Source organism: Cherax quadricarinatus, chromosome 71 (assembly GCF_038502225.1).
Source record: "Cherax quadricarinatus isolate ZL_2023a chromosome 71, ASM3850222v1, whole genome shotgun sequence".
NCBI lineage: Eukaryota > Metazoa > Arthropoda > Malacostraca > Decapoda > Parastacidae > Cherax > Cherax quadricarinatus.
The window spans coordinates 17676617-17696655 of NC_091362.1; the positions used below are offsets into that span (position 1 = coordinate 17676617).

Sequence of the window (20039 nt, forward strand, 5' to 3'; positions counted from 1 at the left end):
TGATGGAAGTGGAAATGAAGACGAATTCTACGGCTTTGATCAGTTAGTGACTGAAAAGAATGACCAGGATATCGATAATAGTGCAGAAAACCCTGACGATCCTCAACCTTCTACCTCTGGTGTGGGCACTCGTGACTCACGGTCGGTTGTTCTTCATCGCAAGAGAAAACTAATATTTTCACATGGCCAGGCCTCTGACTTCAGTAATGACGATGATAGTGACGTGGATTGTGATTTTATTGCGCTCAACGATCATTCGAGTAGTGATAGTGAGGAATCATATTCACCAGTGAAGCGTCGGTATGTTCGCCGCCGCATGCGCTCGGGTAGTGTACCCTATGCTGTGCCCAGGGGACGGAGTACATCCCGGAGTACATCCCGTGGCCCAACACCAGTTTTAGGTAGTGATAGTGAGGATGATGTGGTTACACTTGGCATGGATAGACCACAGGCATCAGTGGATGGTGTTAGTGGTGATGGTAGTGGCGGTGGTAGTGGCACCGCCATGAGTGACTCACCAGGCCACGCTGGGACCCACGCTGCTGACTCGTCAGTTCAAGGACAAAGCGGAGCGCCAGCCACCAGCCCACCACAGCCACAACCACCCGCACAACCAGCCTATGATGTCCAGTATCCACCAGCAAACCGTATGTGGGAGTGGCAGCAAAATCCCAATTTTGTTCCCAAGCCTCACCACTTTGATGACTCTCAAAGTGGAATTCTACCTACTTGTCCCCTTGGAACCACGGCCAATGAACTGGAATTCTTTGAATTATTCTTTGACCAGCAATTGATGGAAATTATTGTCAGGGAAAGTAATAAGTATTTTGAGTACACCATGGCAAATATGATCTTATCACCCCAGTCAAGACTACACAGGTGGAAAGAGACGACTGTTGCAGAAATGTATTTGCTTTTTGCAACAATAATGCTTATGCCTCACGTCTATAAGCATAATATAAAAGCATACTGGTCCACAGATCGGCTAATTTCTACCCCGGTCTTCAGTGAAATCATACCAGTGAACAGGTTTATCTTACTCTTACGTATGTTGCACTTCTCTGACAAAACCAGGCCTGACAGAAGTGACAGGTTATACAAGATTAGAAATGTTTTCATGTATCTCAAACAAAAGTTCAGCATATACTTTTATCCATTCAAGAATCTTGTAATTGACGAGTCTTTGATTTTGTTCAAAGGTAGACTGTCATTCAAGCAGTATATACCGAGCAAGAGGAAACGCTTTGGTATAAAACTGTTTGTACTCTGTGATTGTGACAGTGGCCTGGTGTTGGATATTGTTGTATACACGGGTAGTAAAACATTGAAAGATACCGAGATGTTATTGGGTATCTCAGGTGACGTAGTGAGAAACATGATGGCACCTTATCTTGGTAAGGGGCATACATTATATACCGATAACTGGTACACAAGCCCATTACTCAGTGATTTCATGCGAGTGAACAAGACAGATGTGTGTGGCACAGTGCGTTCTAATCGTAAACATATGCCCAGGCTCAACGCAGGTGCTCGTGGTGATGACGTGCAGGTGTTTACTGCCAATGACATCATGGCATTACGGTGGCATGACAAACGAGATGTCACATTGTTGACAACCATTCACCGTAATGAAATGCAAGACAGTGGCAAAGTTGATCGAGTGACTAATGAACGTATTCGAAAACCAGTGACAGTGATTGATTATACACAAAACATGCGCTTGGTTGACAAATGTGACATGCAGATTGGTTTTGTTGACTGTGTTCGTAAGAGTTACAAGTGGTACATGAAACTTTTCTTCCATCTCATGGACATTTCAATGCTCATTGCATATAATATGTACCAAATAAAGACTGGCAACAGACCACCGTATGGTGAATTTTGTTTGTCTGTTGTCAGACAACTCATAATGAAGTACCAGGTAACAACACCTGCTATACAACACGGTCCTCGAATTCCTCAGGATATACCCAAGCGTTTGAGGAGGGAAGGTGATCATTTCATAATACAACTTCCTTCAACTCAGAAGAAATTTGCTCAGAAGAGATGCATCGTCTGTGCACAAATGAAAAGACGGCAACAAAGACGCAAAGACACTAGGTTTGTGTGTGAGGAATGTAAGGTGCCTCTGTGCATGGTGCCTTGTTTCAAGGAGTTCCACAAGCTCCAGCAGTTCTAAAACAATGTCCAGTGATTGTAAATATGTAAATATATGATAGAACATTAGTATTATACAAGATTTGTGCATGTTTATTGTAATAAACAACAGTGGTAAACAATAATATGATAATAACTTTAGTGCAGTTATTGTGTTCAATACAGTGAGTTTATATATATACATTATATACAGTATTGGTCTCTCAGGCTCCAAATGTTAGTAGGAATAGAAAAAAATTGGAAAAGAAAAGAAAAAACAACAAAAACCGCAAAATAATGTAATGCGCGTAAGTGGAATTCGTCGATGTTGCTGCCACCACATCATTTTCGATAAACTTCTTGGCACTGTATCTCGGTAAGTACTGATCAGAATTTTTTTTTTTTGTCTTATTACCTTCACAAAAATATGCTCTTTAATTCTGTAAGAATAAATAATTTTTTTTTTTTTCAAAATTTCTTGGACACTGGAGCACCACTTCAGATTTTGGCCTTGGACCCTGAAGGGATTAAAGGGGGTAAATGACAGATGAAGATAAAAAAAAAAAAAGAACCAGCAACTAGTTGTATTTTTTTTTTAAGCACGTATCATCCAACTATCCCCAAGGTTGGGTGGCATCTACATGACTCGTAATTTTGAATTCTGAACATGATAATTTGACAAGAATTTTTTTTAACCTTTGTACATACTAACTTCCTCAGTGTTTTCCTCCTAGTCAACAGGACTGTATTTCCTAGGTAGTAGGTTGGTAAACAGCAGCCACCCAGGGAGGTACTACCGTCCTGCCAAGTGAATGTAAAACGAATGCCTGCAATTGTTTTAAATGATGGTAGGATTGCTGGTGTCCTTTTTTCTGTCTTATGAACATGCAAGATTTCAGGTATGTCTTGCTACTTCTACTTACACTTAGGTCACACTACACATACATGTACAAGCACATATATACACACCCCTCTGGGTTTTCTTCTATTTTCTTTCTAGTTCTTATTCTTGTTTATTTCCTCTTATCTCCATGGGGAAGTGGAACAGAATTCTTCCTCCGTAAGCCATGCGTGTTGTAAGAGGCGACTAAAATGCCGGGAGCAAGGGGCTAATAACCTCTTCTCCTGTATATATTACTAAATGTAAAAGGAGAAACTTTCGTTTTTCCTTTTGGGCCACCCCGCCTCGGTGGGATACGGCCAGTGTGTCGAAAGAAGATATATACATATGCACACCCCTCTGGGTTTTCTATTTTCTTTCTAGTTCTTATTCTTGTTTATTTCCTCTTATCTCCATGGGGAAGTGGAACAGAATTCTTCCTACATGTTGTAAGAGGCGACTAAAATGCCGAGGGCAAGGGGCTAGTAACCCCTTCTCTTGTATAAAGTACTAAATTTAAAAAGAGAAACTTTCGTTTTTCTTTTTTGGCCACCCTGCTGCAGTGGGATACGGCCTGTGAGGGAAAAGTTCAATAGATAGGAGTAGAGAGGGAGTATATAGTAACAATAGTTTCATTGCCGGCTACTTGTTAAGGTAGGGTAAGTCAAGCTCCTGCTATTCCCGCATTTTTTCCCCCACCCCGAAAGTGATAGTTTGACTGCCGGCTGCTTGTTAAGGTAGGGTCAGTCTAGCTCCCGCTATCCCTTCCCCTCCTTCCCCCCCCCCCCCCGAAAGGTGAAGTGTGGGGCTCCGGTCCAAACAGTAATCACTAGACTCACAGCTCCCAGCACTACTGTAAGTACATGCCTGCCTTGTATTCTAGTGGATTTATTGGTTGAAAGCTTCACCTTTGACCAATAATAAACTTAGTCCTTTCAGTCTTGCTCTAGGTTGACTGTTGTGATAATCACCACATCTTTTAGGTATTGTACTTATCATGGAGAGTGATTTCTTAAGCAGTGGGTAACCTGTCTATCTTTCCAGCTTGGATGACAGAGAGGGTCACCTGCCAATCAACGAGCAGAACTGATGGAGATGGACTAACATCCTGAGACTTCCCCTTCTTAGATTTAATTACCTGTGCACCTGTATGAAATTGCAGGACGTAACCCCTCATCATTGCAGTGGTAAAGAACCTGCTTTCCTGTCATCGGGATATAATACTCAAGGCTATACTGTGAAGAACGAACCGGTGGGTTGTAACCAACACCTGAGACCCCCTCCCCTCCATCATCAGCTACTGCTACGATTTCATCAACACTCAGTGTCACCAACACCAGACACCCCTATATATATTAGCGTTGAATTCAGTTATCATCTATATTTTTCATTTTTCATTTTCTTTAATGTAGGATTAATATTTCATATTTAAGTGTTTTATATTTTCTATATAATAAAGTGTTTGTTTGTCTGTTATTATTTCTTTTTCTATTCACTAATTTTCCTGAGAAGGAGCCAGCCTTGGTAATACTGTCTGAAGTTGTTACAGGGCTGAGTAAGCCTTCACAAGTGGCGACCTTGCCAGGATCAACTCTACTGAATCAAGATTCAATTCCATCTCGAATCTACCATTGGAACTTCAACGCCGCATACCACAGACGGTTACCACCAGCCATGAGTAATCATTCTCTATGGTAGGACTACAGTACAGGTATTTAAAAGATTTGGTGATTGTTATAGTCTCAATTTATTGTAAGTCAAGTCAAGGCAGGAATACTAGTTAATTCTGCCATCTATTTTTGTGTGAGCTTGAAACACTTTGGAGGATTAGACTCTAGGGACCCGAGATTTTCCAGTGACAATTTGTTTCATTGAGCTCTTTATTATATCAAGGGAACTGTCATAGGACACTCTTGATTTGTTGGTGAGAAGATTGAATGGTCAAGGGACCCCATTCTACTTACTGTTTGCTCGGAGCCGGCATAGAACCCTTCGTTTTAATTAATACATATTGTTTAATTGGAGTAGGGATCGAGCCCTCTGGTTTATTTACAATTTGAGCGGAGCAGGAATTGAACCCTCCATTTTCTTAAATACCCGTTTCATTTCCCCTGATAGTTTAAGTTATTCTTGCAAGTATGGATGAATACCAGTTTTGGATGAATGCTGGAAGTAAGTTAGGAATAACAGGGAAAAATTTAGAATCTTTCATTAGTGCTAAGATCCAGGATAGACTTGAAAGAGAGAAAATTGAGAGAGAAGAAAGACAGTTAGAAAGGGAAAGAGAAGACGTAAAGGAGAGAGAGCGAATCGAAAGAGAAGAGAAAAAGAAGAGAGAGAGAATTGAGAGAGAAATCCAGAAAGAGAGAGAGAAGACAAAAAGGAGCATGATAGACTTGATCGTGAGGAGAGAGCTAGAGTACGTGAAGAACAAGTTAAATTAAGAGAACTTGAGGAAAGAGCAAAGGATAGAGAACATGAGGAAAAAGCTAGAGAACGTGAGGAAAAAGCTAGAGAACATGAGGAAAAAGCTAGAGAACGTGAGGAAAAAGCTAGAGAACGTGAGGAAAAAGCTAGAGAACGTGAGTTAATAGAGAGAGAAAAGGATCGCGAGCTCGAAAAATCTCACCTTGAATTAGAGAATAGAAAGTTAACTCTTACACAAAAACAATTAGAGGAAGGAGTAATTGAACATCATGCAGCTAGTGCACATATTCCAACACCTAATTTACCTCCCTTCACAGAGGGGGAAGACATAACTTCATACATTATCAGGTTTGAAAATACCGCTAGCCTCTGTGAATGGCCTGCTGACACCTGGGCTACCAGGTTAGGAATGTTATTTTCCGGTACAGCTTTGAATATCTATGCAACTTTGTCGCAGGATATTATATGTAATTATAACCTACTGAAGAAGGCAATCCTTAAAGCATACCAAAAAACCACTAATTCTTACAGGAAAGATTTCAGGTATGCCACCTTACAGCCGGGCCAGAACTTTCAGCAGTTACAGGTAACACTCTTTCGTTTGTTCGACTTTTGGATAGAGAGTTCAGGAATTGATCACAGTTATGAATCTCTTAGAGACTTCATGGTTGCTGACCAGTTCCTGACAGCTCTTCCTCACCAGATACGAACATTCATTAGAGAACGTAACCTGATTAAAGCTGAGGAAGTTGCTGAGGCTGCTGACCTGTATGCTGAGGCTCACAATTCCTATAAAGACCTAAAGGGATCGAACCCTAAGGGCAAGGGTTCATCAGACCTTAAGAAATCAAAGCCTCTAGTGGAAAGTAAAATGACTTCTTTTATTCCTGTTTGTCATTTCTGTGGTGTTAAGGGACATAAATGTCCAGATTGTCCTTCTAAGAAGGTCCAAAAAGTTGGAAGATGTTTTAAAGACTGTAATGACCAAGCACCCTTCTGTTCAGGAACAGTTAATGGACTTAATGTATCTACCATTTTACGAGACACTGGATGCACATGTATAGTCATTTCTGATAAGCTGTTCCCTAACCTTAAAGAAACTCATTCCTCTGCTATACTTTCAGACTACTTGGGCCGTACGGACACTTTTCCTACCATCCGTTGTTACATTAGGTCTAAATGGTTCACAGGTTGGTCTGAAGCCGTACTAGCTCCCAGTCACTTCTTGCTCCGTACTAATAGGTAATGTAAAAGGTGCCATTCTTCCTTCTGAGGTTGACCTTTCATCACCAAAGGAGGACATAAGTGTTTCAGATCCTCTTCCTGTAGAGTCAGAGAAGCCCCTCGAAAGTTCAGATGAGACAATGTCTAGTGAGATTCATGTGGGATTAAAAACCAGTGATGCTACTCTCGAAAGCGAGGTAGTAGGATCACCGGTTCACTTGTTAGATGAAAGTGAAGATATCACCTCCGATACCATAAATGTCTTGACTAGGGCTCAGACCAAAGCCCAGGTTTCTCCTACTGTCCATCCTTTGATTTTCCCTGACTTTAAGCCTTTAGATATATCGAAGGACTCCTTTGTCAATTTCCAACGTAATTGCCCTTCTCTTCAGAATTGCCATAATGCCGCTAAACAAAATCAAGTTATCCAAAGGAAAAACTTTTCATATAAATTTGAATATATAAAAGGTATCTTGTACAAGTCAGTATTCAAATTAAATTCAGATGATAGACTATTCCATCTTAGTTGTTCCAAGTCAATGCAGAAAGACTTCTTAAAATGGCTCATGACCTGCCAGTGGCCGGACATTTCTCGCATCGTAAAACCTTAAATAAAATTAGGGAAACCTATTTTTGGCCAAAAATGTCCTCAGATATCACTACCTATTGTAGATCGTGTAAAGTTTGCCAACTGTCATCCTCCCGAGGTACCAGGCGAGTACCTATGGTCAAAATGCCAGTCTTTACGGTACCTTTTGAAAGAGTAGCTATTGACATCGTTGGTCCTTTATCTCCACTTTCATCTGGGGGACATAGATATATATTAACATTAGTTGATTATGCTTCGAGTTTCCCTGAAGCCATACCCTTAAAGACCATAACCACTACAGAGGTGGCTGAAGCCCTTTTGTCCATCTTCTCTAGAGTGGGCATCCCTAGAGAAATTTTGTCTGACCGTGGGACACAATTCACATCTGACTTAATGCAACATCTATACCAACTTCTGGGAGTGAAGCCTCTCTTCACCACACCCTATCATCCCAGCTGTAATGGGAGGATTGAGCGCCAGCATTCGATTCTCAAGTCCATTTTAAGGAAACTTTGCTCCCTTAAACCTAAGGAGTGGCATCGTTACCTACCCTGTGCTTTGTTTGCCATGAGGGAAGTTCCCAGTGACTCTGGGGTTTTCACCTTTTGAACTTCTCTATGGTAGACAGGCCAGAGGCCCATTGTCCATCCTTCATGACTTATGGACTAATGAGGTGAGTGCTGAGGTTCCGTCTTCTTACCAGTTTCTCCTTGACCTTAGATCCAAACTTGAGGAGACCTCTGACATAGTTTCGAAAAACCTAAGCTTGTCAATGGACCAGTACAAAACCTATTTTGATTCCAAAAGTCAGAGGAGAAGTTTTAAAGTAGGAGATGAAGTTCTTGTACTTTTGCCTATCAAGTCAAATAAATTATTAGTAGCATGGAAAGGTCCATATAAAGTATTAAAAATTTGTGGGAAAGTTGACTACCTCATAGAAGTCAAGGGGAAACCTAAACTTTATCATATCAACATCCTTAAGAAATATTACCGAAGAAATTCGGTTAACTGCCTTAATAACATTGACTTAGTTTTTCCACACGAACTTGATAAAACAACTGAAGAATGTAAAGTGTGCGTAATTGACACCTCTAACTTAGACTATGATGAAGAACTACATGACTTGGTGACTTTTGACCACTCGGACGCAACCAACATTAATAGTAATGAATCTTTGGATGACCATAAGAGACATGAACTACTTCAATGTGTGAGTAACTTTTCAGACGTCTTTACTGATATTCCAGGTGTTACCTCCACGGTTACCTGGAGGTTATTCCGGGGATCAACGCCCCCGCGGCCCGGTCCATGACCAGGCCTCCCGATGGATCAGGGCCTGATCAACTAGGCTGTTACTGCTGGCCGCACGCAGTCCAACGTACGAGCCACAGACCGGCTGATCCGGCACTGACTTTAGGTATCTGTCCAGCTCTCTCTTGAAGGCAGCCAGGGGTTTATTGGCAATTCCCCTAATGCTTGATGGGAGGCTGTTAAACAGTTTTGGGCCCCGGACACTTATGGTGTTTTCCCTTAGTGTACCAATGGCGCCCCTACTTTTTATTGGGGGCATTTTGCATCGCCTGCCCAGTCTTTTACTTTCGTAGGGAGTGATTTCTGTGTGCAGATTTGGGACCATTCCTTCCAAGATTTTCCAAGTGTAGATTATGATATATCTCTCCCTCCTGCGTTCCAACAAGTACAAGTCAAGTGCTTCCAAGCGTTCCCAGTAGTTAAGGTGCTTGACAGAACTTATACGTGCAGTAAAGGATCTCTGTACACTCTCTAGATCTGCGATTTCACCTGCTTTGAATGGAGATGTTAATGTACAGCAGTATTCTAGCCTAGAGAGAACAAGTGATTTGAAAAGGATCATCATGGGCTTGGCATCTCTTGTTTTGAAAGTTCTCATTATCCATCCTATCATTTTCTTTGCACGTGCGATCGTGGCACTGTTGTGATCCTTGAAAGTGGGATCCTCAGACATTATTACTCCCAGGTCCCTTACATTATTTTTCCGCTCTATTGTATGGCCGGAGTCAGTAGTATACTCTGTTCTAGTTATTATCTCCTCCAGTTTTCCATAACGGAGTAGTTGGAATTTGTCCTCATTGAACATCATATTGTTTACCGTTGCCCACTGGAAAACTTTGTTTATATCTTCTTGAAGGTTAACCGCGTCCTCAGCAGATGACAGCCTCATGCAGATCCTAGTATCATCCGCAAAGGATGATACGGTGCTGTGGTGTATATCTCTGTTTATGTCTGATATGAGGATAAGGAATAAGATGGGGGTGAGTACTGTGCCTTGTGGAACAGAGCTCTTCACTATGGCAGCCTCCGATTTAACTCTGTTGACCACTACTCTTTGTGTTCGATTTGTTAGGAAGTTGAAGATCCATCTCCCCACTTTCCCAGTTATTCCTTTAGCACGTATTTTATGGGCTATTACGCCATGATCGCATTTGTCAAATGCTTTTGCAAAGTCTGTGTATATTACATCTGCATTCTGATTTTCTTCCAGTGCATCCAAGGCCATGTCATAGTGATCCAGTAGTTGTGAGAGGCAGGAGCGACCTGCCCTGAACCCATGTTGCCCTGGATTGTGCAGATTTTGGGAATCCAGGTGATTTGCAATCCTGCTTCTTACCACTCTTTCAAAGATTTTTATAATGTGGGACGTCAGAGCTATTGGTCTATAGTTCTTAGCTAATGCTTTGCTGCCACCTTTATGGAGTGGGGCTATATCCGTTGTTTTAAGTGACTGTGGAATTTCACCCATGTCCAAGCTCCTCCTCCATAGTGTACTTAGGGCACGCGAGAGGGGTTTCTTGCAGTTTTTAATGAAAACAGAGTTCCACGAGTCTGGGCCCGGGGCTGAGTGCATAGGCATGTTGTCAATGGCTTTTTCGAAATCTATCGGAGTTAGGGTAATGTCGGAAATCTGGCATACATTTATGGAGTTTTGAGGCTCATTCATGAAGAAATCATTTGGGTCGTTGATCCTCAGACCGATTAGTGGTTCACTAAACACAGAATCGTACTGGGATTTCAATATTTCACACATTTCCTTGTTGTCATCTGTGTAAGTCCCATCCTGTCTGAGTAAGGGCCCGATACTAGATGTGGTATTTGCCTTGATTTTGGTATATGAAAAGAAATATTTTGAATTTCTTTCAATTTCACTAATAGCTTTAAGCTCCTCCTGCCTCTCCTGGTTCCTGTAAGAGTCATTTAGCTTAAGTTCGATAGTTTCCACTTCCCTGGTCAGCGCCTCCTTTCGTGTATCAGATATTCTAGCACTCCTGAGGAGCTCAGTGACTCTTCGTCGTCTTCTGTAGAGGGAGCGTCTTTTTCTCTCCAGTTTACTCCTGCTCTTCTTCTTTCTTAGGGGAATATGCCTAGAACATGCTTCGGCTACCAGGAAGTTGATCCTTTCAAGGCACTGGTTTGGATCCATGTCATTTAAGACATCTTCCCAACATGTTTCGTTTATGACATGGTTTACCTGGTCCCAGTTGATGTTCTTGTTGTTGAAGTTGTATTTTGTGAAGACACCTTCACAGGTACATGCATTCTGCTGATCAGTACCCCTATGCATGTACGTCTGGACTTCGATTAGGTTGTGATCGGAATTAGTTTTTTTATATTCTTATGTCTCTTATCAGGTCCTCATTATTTGTGAAGATAAGGTCAAGTGTGTTTTCTAGTCTTGTTGGCTCCACTATCTGCTGGCTTAAGGTGTGTTTTTCGCAGAGACTTAGTAGCTCATGTGCGTGTGACCTTTCATCTGCGCTACCTCCGGGGATTGTTTCAGCTATAACATTATTTGCTACATTCTTCCATTTTGTATGCCTTAGGTTGAAATCACCAAGCAGTAAGATGTTTGGGGATGGAGCTGGAAGGTTTTCCAAACAGTAATCAATTTTCAGTAGCTGTTCCTTGAACTGTTGTGAGGTTGCATCTGGTGGCTTGTATACAACCACAATGACTAGGTTTTGGTTCTCGATCTTTATTGATAGAACCTCAACTACCTCATTTGTGGTGTTCAGCAACTCCGTGCAGATAAGGGACTCTTTGACATACAGGCTAACCCCCCCTTGTTGCCTGTTTTTTCTGTCGCATCTAAAAAGGTTGTAACCACTTATCCATATTTCACTGTCGAAGTGATCTTTTGTGTGAGTTTCTGTGAAGGCTGCAAACATTGCATTAGACTCCTCCAGAAGTCCACTGATAAAAGGTATTTTGTTGTTGGTGGATGGCTTAAGGCCCTGTATATTAGCAAATATGAACGAGGTTGTATTCTGTGTTTGTTGGGGGGATTTTGTTATTGGCATCAGTAGTTGTAATTCTGGAGGGCCATGGGTGGCCACTGGCTGCGCCTCCAGTCCAACAAGGCTCCAAGGTGGTGGACTATTTTTTTTTCCTTCTATTTTCTTTTTTCGTTTCCTGCCACTAAAAAATCACCTGGAGTTGGGTTGTCGTAGCTACTATTGTTTGTCTTGTGGGGTCTGTGCCTCCTGGTCCCTTTTAGATGGTATGCAGGGCACTCGATGTTGTAACACTGCTTCTGGAGGACCGAGGAGTGGCACATTTTTGGGTGAAAGAAAGTACAGGAAGAAGAACGACACACTCCTTTAGACAGGAGGTCGCTACATTTTTTGGGATGGTCAAAGTTGCATGTCCCATTTTTTTCCCCTGTTATTCCATGCTTACAGATGCCCCAAGCATAATATTTGCACAAATTCACCTTTGGCTGAGAATTGTTGAGAGGTGTGTTGTCAATTTCTGCAGGTTCTGGGACTGCACTATAATCCTCAGTATCCAAGCCAGGGCCACCCCGTCCTGGATTCCATCTACTTTCCCCAGTAGAGGAAGAAGGAGGAGACTCCTCTCCAACATCTGTACTGTGGGCCACGGTCTTGTGCAATGATGGTTGTATATTTACGGTTTTAGATGGTTGTATATTTACTGTTTTTGTGGTGGTTTTGGTAGTGTCCCTAGGAGAGTCTGGGCTGGCAGTAAGGCTGGGGGCTGGGTCTGGGTCAGCACTGGGTCTGGGGGCTGGGGCTGGGTCTGGGTCAGCGGCTGGGCCTGGGCCAGCACCAGCACTGTGGGTATTAGTGCTATGACTGGGGGAGCCTGGGCCAGCACCAGCACTGTGGGTGCTATGACTGGGGGATGGGTCTGGCTTAGTCCATAAGATTGACTTAGTGACGGACAATCCTATCAAACGAAAATTATGCCCAGTTCCAGTTCACCTTAGGGATGCATTTGACCGAGAGGTAGACAAATTATTAAAACTAAAGATCATTGAACCTTCAGTATCTTCATATTGTTCACCAGTAGTCATGGTTAAGAAGGAGGATAATTCATATAGACTTGCTATTGACTTCAGAGGCCTTAATGCTATAACTCGGTGGGATGCTGAGCCTATGCCCTTAATAGATAGCGATCTACACAAATTTTATGATGCTTCGTTCTTTTCAGAGATTGATATTGCGCAGGCATATCATCAAGTAATGTTAGATCCTTCTTCTAAGCAGTACACCGCTTTTCCTACACACCAAGGACTGATGCAATATAGAACTATGCCCTTCGGTTTGGTAGCTGCCTGTGCTATGTGAGACTGATGAGAAAGGTCTTGGGTAATATGCCAAACATTTCAGTTTATTTTGATAACATTTACGTAATGACATCCATGTGGGGCAAACATATCCAAACATTAACATCAGTTTTGCGTAGGTTACGCTCACATGGCCTCACTGCCAAGCCGAGGAAATGCTTCCTTGGGTATAACAAGATTAGATATCTTGGACTGATACTTTCTAATAACTCTCTGCAGCCTCTCCCCAGTAAGATCAAAGCTTTATTAGAATTTAAATTCCCCAAAACCAAGAAGCTCATGCGTAGCTTTCTTGGTTCTGTAAATTTTTATGCACGGTTTATCCCGAACCTTACTGATCTTACAGGCATCTTATCCGACTTCCTTAAAAAGTCTGTGAAGGAACCTCTTGAACTTTCCGACGTAGCTCGGGAAAAGTTTAATGAGATTAAAAGTATCTTTTTGAAAGACCCTATACTTAAGATTCCAGATATTAATAAAACATTTTGTTTAAGAACTGATGCCTCCAATACTGGCTTAGGTGCGGTGCTACTACAATACCATGATGGTACTCCCTTCCCTGTATGCTTCCTAAGCCGGAAACTCCTTCCCGCAGAAACAAGATACTCCACCATAGAAAAGGAATGTTTGGCCCTTGTGTGGGGTATCTCCAAACTTAAATTTTATTTGCTGGGAAAAGAATTCATTTTAGAAACGGACCACAAACCTTTGATATACCTAGAAACTTTTAAGGGAACCAACAGTCGCCTCTTGAGATGGACATTGGCACTCCAGGCTTTTAAGTTCCATATTGTGTATATCAATGGTTCATCCAATTATTTCTCTGACTGGTTAAGTCGTGACAGTCAGTAGAAGATTTCTTGCCTTACGCGACTTCCATATGTTAGAACTTTTTCCTCGCCTATTCTTCTTATACTCCTTGACTATAAGTCTTGGTATGGGGGAGTGTGAGGGAAAAGTTCAATAGATAGGAGTAGAGAGGGAGTATATAGTAACAATAGTTTCATTGCCGGCTACTTGTTAAGGTAGGGTAAGTCAAGCTCCCACTATTCCCGCCTTTTTTTCCCCACCCCGAAAGTGATAGTTTGACTGCCGGCTGCTTGTTAAGGTAGGGTCAGTCTAGCTCCCGCTATCCCTTCCCCTCCTTCTCCCCCCCCCACCGAAAGGTGATGTGTGGGGCTCCGGTCCAAACAGTAATCACTAGACTCACAGCTCCCAGCACTACTGTAAGTACATGCCTGCCTTGTATTCTAGTGGATTTATTGGTTGAAAGCTTCACTTTTGACCAATAATAAACTTAGTCCTTTCAGTCTTGCTCTAGGTTGACTGTTGTGATAATCACCACATTTTTTAGGTATTGTACTTATGGAGAGTGATTTCTTAAGCAGTGGGTAACCTGTCTATCTTTCCAGCTTGGATGACAGAGAGGGTCACCTGCCAATCAACGAGCAGAACTGATAGAGATGGACTAACATCCTGAGACTTCCCCTTCTTGGATTTAATTACCTGTGCACCTGTATGAAATTGCAGGACATAACCCCTCATCATTGCAGTGGTAAAGAACCTGCTTTCCTGTCATCGGGATATAATACTCAAGGCTATACTGTGAAGAACGAACCGGTGGATTGTAACCAACACCTGAGAACCCCCCCCCCCATCATCAGCAACTGCTACGATTTCAACAACACTGTGTCACCAACACCAGACACCCCTATATATATTAGCGTTGAATTCAGTTATCATTTATATTTTTCATTTTTCATTTTCTTTAATGTAGGATTAATATTTCATATTTAAGTGTTTTATATTTTCTATATAATAAAGTGTTTATTTTGTCTGTTATTATTTCTTTTTCTATTCACTAATTTTCCTGAGAAGGAGCCAGCCTTGGTAATACTGTCTGAAGTTGTTACAGGGCTGAGTAAGCCTTCACACGGCCGGTGTGTTGAAAGAAGAAAAGAAAGGACTGTATTTTGGTGTGGCTAAGATAGTTGGATGGATGACTGTTTACAAGCCTTAAACAGTGATTATCTGACTGTGCACTAAAGAGTGTATTCAGTCTCCATTTATTTTCTCTTCAAAAAATATTGCCTTTATGTAATATTTCATTCACTGGCATTTGTGGTAAAGTAGTCAAACTAATTTTATACCTTTCTGTAAATATAGTCTAAAGCATAAATTGTTTAATGCAGATTAAATACAAGACTTTTACAAAGCAATGTTATAACACCACTGGATACCTTACTAGCATCTTACTGTGCATAAGTGCTGGTTACTTTCATATTCACGATTGTGTCTTTTATTTTCAACTGAAAAAGTGTATTTTTTTTTATATCATGTCAGCCATTTCCCACTGATGCAGGGTGACCCAAAAAGAAAAGAAACTTTCATCATCGTTCAACACTTTCACCATCATTCATACATAATCACTGTCTTTGCAGAGGCACTCAGATACAACAGTTTAGATGTCCCTCCAAACAACCAATATCCCAAACTCCTCCTTTAAAGTGCAGGCATTGTACTTCCCACCTCCAGGACTCGAGTCCGGCTAACCAGTATCCCTGAATCTCTTCACAAAATATTACCCTGCTCACACTCATAGTATGTTATATCCTGTTCACACTCACAGTATGTTATTGTATCAAAATTCACAGTACTACTATAAAATTTGATGATACTGATTATTTAACATTTTAACTAAAGGATTTTTTTAAATATTTTCATGTTTTTTAGTGTTATCCAATCTGGTTTATTGAAGAACAAGAGCACCAAAAGCCAAAACAACCAAGTTATATGGTCTTTGGCACACAAAATGTGTTCCCTCCCTAAAAAGAAGGCATTATAATATACAAAGTTTAATGGTACAGTCAAACCACAAAATTCACTCGCTTTGTAATCCATGTGATCTGATGGTACAGTATAATGTTTGACTGAAGGCAGATTCACAGATCTCTTCGATTATTCTCGGTGCCCAGGCTTATTTGGTTGATACACAACACCTTAACTGATAATTAACCTTAGGATTTCATTCAAAATGGACTCAAACTTTATCATGAATGTCAATAATAAGCAGATAAGAACAACATTTAAAGAAATGTGATAAAACTTTTATATTATTCACTAATGCAGATTTTTCTACTCTATGAAGTTTCAAGATTCACATCTCCAAACCATGAATTACAGGGTCACCCTGTATTAGTAGTGTCTTGATTCACATGACCTTTATCAACCTAACCACCATGAATTTGGAGAACCAACTCCTAGCTTATTAATAAGCTTGTGTAAATAAGCACATGTTGAGGCTTCCAGCTGAGAAATCTTAGCATATTACTTTGATAAAACTACTAGAAATAATGCATATCTTAACTATTGCATGAGAGAAGCAATACTCAGCTAGGAAAACAATAAGTAATAAAATGCACTCCAGCCCTGGGTTAGAAAATAAAAGCAAACACCAAATGCATGCACTTAAAGTACTGTAAATATACACATCAAATATATCACACACTAGTAATTGTCTTCTTAAATAATTAAAATACTGTTGCACTAAATATTTGTAATAAAAATAATAATTAAGGCATGGTGATGAGGTAGAATGATGTATTCACAACTTTAAAATTGTATCAAAATTTTATGTAACAGCCATTATGTTACTACAGAATGCAATATGCCCTGCATTCAATGCCTGTACCATCTGATCCTTCAGTGCCATCTAAGCAATGTTAAAAACAGTACTCCCTCATTTTGGACAGTAAATGTGTTCATGGAAAAACATCACATTCAGAGCAAATTCATTCAAAGCAAACTTAATTAAGCATAGAGAAGTGCATGGTTCCAAACCCCATTTCCCATTACTAAATTCAAAAATGTTTTTTATTAGAACACTTCATGATTAAACAAAATGATGCATTTGTCCCATAGAGTAATGTACATACTCTTATAGCTTTTATTACTTGTACCGTCAGAGGTATGTTTATCCTAAGAAATTGTAAATTATATTAATTCATTAGTAACATGGAATTAAGATTATAACTAAATGTTAAAAAAAATTGCAATTAATCTATTTTAACTCTCTTCACCTTATAGGGAATCACCCAGATAGTTCATGTGTCATCTCTCTTTGAGAATAGCTACTCAAAAGGTTTGGTAACATAACCAAGTCTTCTAATATCTACAGAATTCTCGGCAATATCCATACCAAGCATTACTCTCATACATGACATCTCCACTGTCTCTAGCTTCCTCCATTTAATGCCCATGCTTCACACCTATATAAAAGTACTGGTACCACTATAATGTGTTACATTCCACTATCTGCCTTCATAAACTTCTTTTCCACAGATGCCTCATCACATCTATCTATTCACCCTCCCCTATTCTGTAGTTTACCTCAAGTAAATACATTCCCCTTTTAGAACCTGATAAAACCTTTTGAAATAAGGAAAGTGAAAGGAAACAGTAAAGTTATTCCAGAAAAGTCCATGTAAAGAATGAAAAAGTGCAAAAGTAGGATTATATATCTATGAGCTATTAAGGCCTACATATGTTACTGCCTTTAATTTATTGAACTATTGCTCATAATATCAATCTTTCAAGCTGTGAACACACCAATATACTGCAAAACCATCACATTTTAAAAATTTTACCTTTCCATATTGCTGGATATACAAATCATCAAGCATATTTTAATTTTATTTAGTATAGTGAATACAAAACTCTAGAAAATTTTTCAAATATGATAAAAAGATAAAAAATGCTACTATATTTAATTACTAAACAAGTGATGGTCTACAATGTGAAAATATATGCATAAACAAATTTTGATATTATCGAGACCTGATGCACTCTTTAGTGAAGCCTTGTTGAAAGGTCAGTGCAATAGCATCTTGAAATTACTGTACAATATATTCATATTAATATTCATATAATTCAAACGCATGATTACTTTTAACTTACAGACGAATATTGCCAACTTACATGGGCAATTCCTTGAACATGTGCTGTAGTTCCATCTGGTAACTGAATTACAGGGTTACTTGGATCCACTTGGACAATAGATACTGTGCCGTCAGGATTACTGATAGTTTGCACTACTGGACCAGAGTACACTGAGTTTGCTTGCCCTCCAACCTATAATTTTTATGTTGTTTTATTATCCTAAATTTAAACTGTATGTATCATATATGTATAATGACAACAGGTTTTAAAATTTCATAGACAGAGACTAAATTAATCTAGTGAAATGTAAAAAGATTTTAATGTTAGTAGGAATGAGAAATCAATGACTGGGATCAACAATCAAAAGAAAATTAGGTTCTGATCTGTGCTAATGTCTCCAATACACTAAGTGTGAATTGTCAGCAATCAGCAAATGCTTACCAAGGAGAACTCAAAGGTGTAAATATGTTACTGGTTCACTGCAAGTCTAATAATGTGGCATGCCTTAGATGATCCTACTATCAAATGGTTCAAGAAATATTGGGAGAATATACATGAAGGAGCATTGTGGAGTTTGGGGCACACTAAACCCAAGATTTTGCTAGTGCTTAATAAGTGCCCTATTCACATATCTACTGATCAACTGTTTTCAATCACTGTTGCTTATAACTCATGCCACCTGATTCCCTGAACCATTCCACAGATCAAAGACTTATTAAGAATGTAAAAGATTAACAATACAATTGCATATGCATGCCTTCATATTTACAAAAAAAATTATATACATACATGTATATTAAAAAAAAAAAAAAAAAACATTCAAAAAGAATTTAACATCTCTGTTAACCATTACATTACAATATAAAAAAATAGCATATATTCCACCTGATGTTTTTCCTCCTCTTCATTAAATGCTGGAAGAAGATCATCTCGCCCATGGTATTTGTAACAGTTGACAACAATTTGCCGGAGTGCAGTTGTCCAAGAAACCTGCACAATGAAAAAGCTTACTGAGATTATAATTCTATAAGGTAAATACCTCTTAATAATATGATGGGGTAAATTAAGTAATTTGCTTCTGAAGAGAAGCATGATAAATAAAGAGGCATCAACACAGTTCATTAACAATTTTGCAAATAAAAGTTTTGCTGGAATAAGGAAATATGCATGCTTATAGATATTTAAAAGTTTAAATGTTAATTTTTACATTATTTATGTAATCAGAACAAAATGCACTAACACAATGGTCAATTCAGTGTAAATTCACCCAATTGAAAATTAATAATTAATCATAATATAAAAATAGGAATTTATGCAGCAACAATAATGGTGTTTTTGGGGTTAGTACCCCCATGGCCCAGTCCTTGACCACGGCCACAGGGGTGCTCACCCCAGGAGCACCCTTCAGGAAGACTCCAGGTAGACAGTTTATTTAGTATTTTATCTATAAACTTACAATGTACAATTTACTGCTGTATAAATTCTTATTTTAATATTACTTATGATTAGTTATTAATTTTCAAGAGTGGAGTTCAAAGCTGTTTTTGATATGGATGCTTTCCCCCCCCTCCCCCACTTAATACAACATTCATAAGATTAATTTACCTTCTGTTTTTGATCATCTGATCTGGCATCCATCCTCACATTTGCCCACGGGACGTCTTTTGGCCACCAAGGCGGTCTTGTCGACTCTTTTCCCCATCCAGGTTTTCCTCTCCCTGGAGGATTTGGCATACAGTTGAGAAAAAATGTTCTACAGTACCTAAATCATCCCACTGCCATGGGTTCAACTCCCCACCTGTTCAATTTCTTTTCATCCCATCTAATTTGAGCTTAACTAAAACCAGGCATAATTCAAGGTCAGGCATACATGAAGAATGTAAATTCCGAGGAACTTTTACAATTGCTCTGGATGAAAGTTAATACATAAATTATAGTAACTGGTGGCAGTCTCAGTGGCATGTAGCCAACCATGAGCCACTACCATGATGGAAATAAAGAATGCACAGTATACTTTTACTAAACGCTGGAACTACATTCCTGAAAATCGGTGTGTAAAATCAAATCATGTTAGATATGGTATAGTATTTAACCCTTTAACTGTTGCAGTCGTATATATACGTCTTACGAGGTACCGTGTTTGACGTATATATACTCATAAATTCTAGCGGCTTCAAATCAAGGAGAAAGCTGGTAGGCCCACATGTGAGAGAATGGGATTG

The 20039-nt window shown here is 39.7% G+C and overlaps 1 protein-coding gene across 7 annotated transcripts in view; it reads right to left on the bottom strand.

The window, feature by feature from the left end:
* The window catches only part of ewg (DNA-binding protein Ewg), an 82680-nt gene that overhangs the window by 39346 nt on the left and 23295 nt on the right, over positions 1-20039 (bottom strand). For 5 of the 7 annotated variants that reach the window (XM_070100091.1, XM_070100093.1, XM_070100092.1 and 2 more), the window contains exons 8-10: positions 19423-19535; positions 18703-18807; positions 17836-18009 (exon numbers count right to left, since the gene is read on the bottom strand). In XM_070100091.1, the coding sequence (XP_069956192.1) occupies positions 17836-18009; positions 18703-18807; positions 19423-19535 (392 nt within the window). The remainder of the gene's footprint in view (positions 1-17835; positions 18010-18702; positions 18808-19422; positions 19536-20039) is intronic. The other 2 variants (XM_070100095.1, XM_070100094.1) reach the window with 1 other exon arrangement.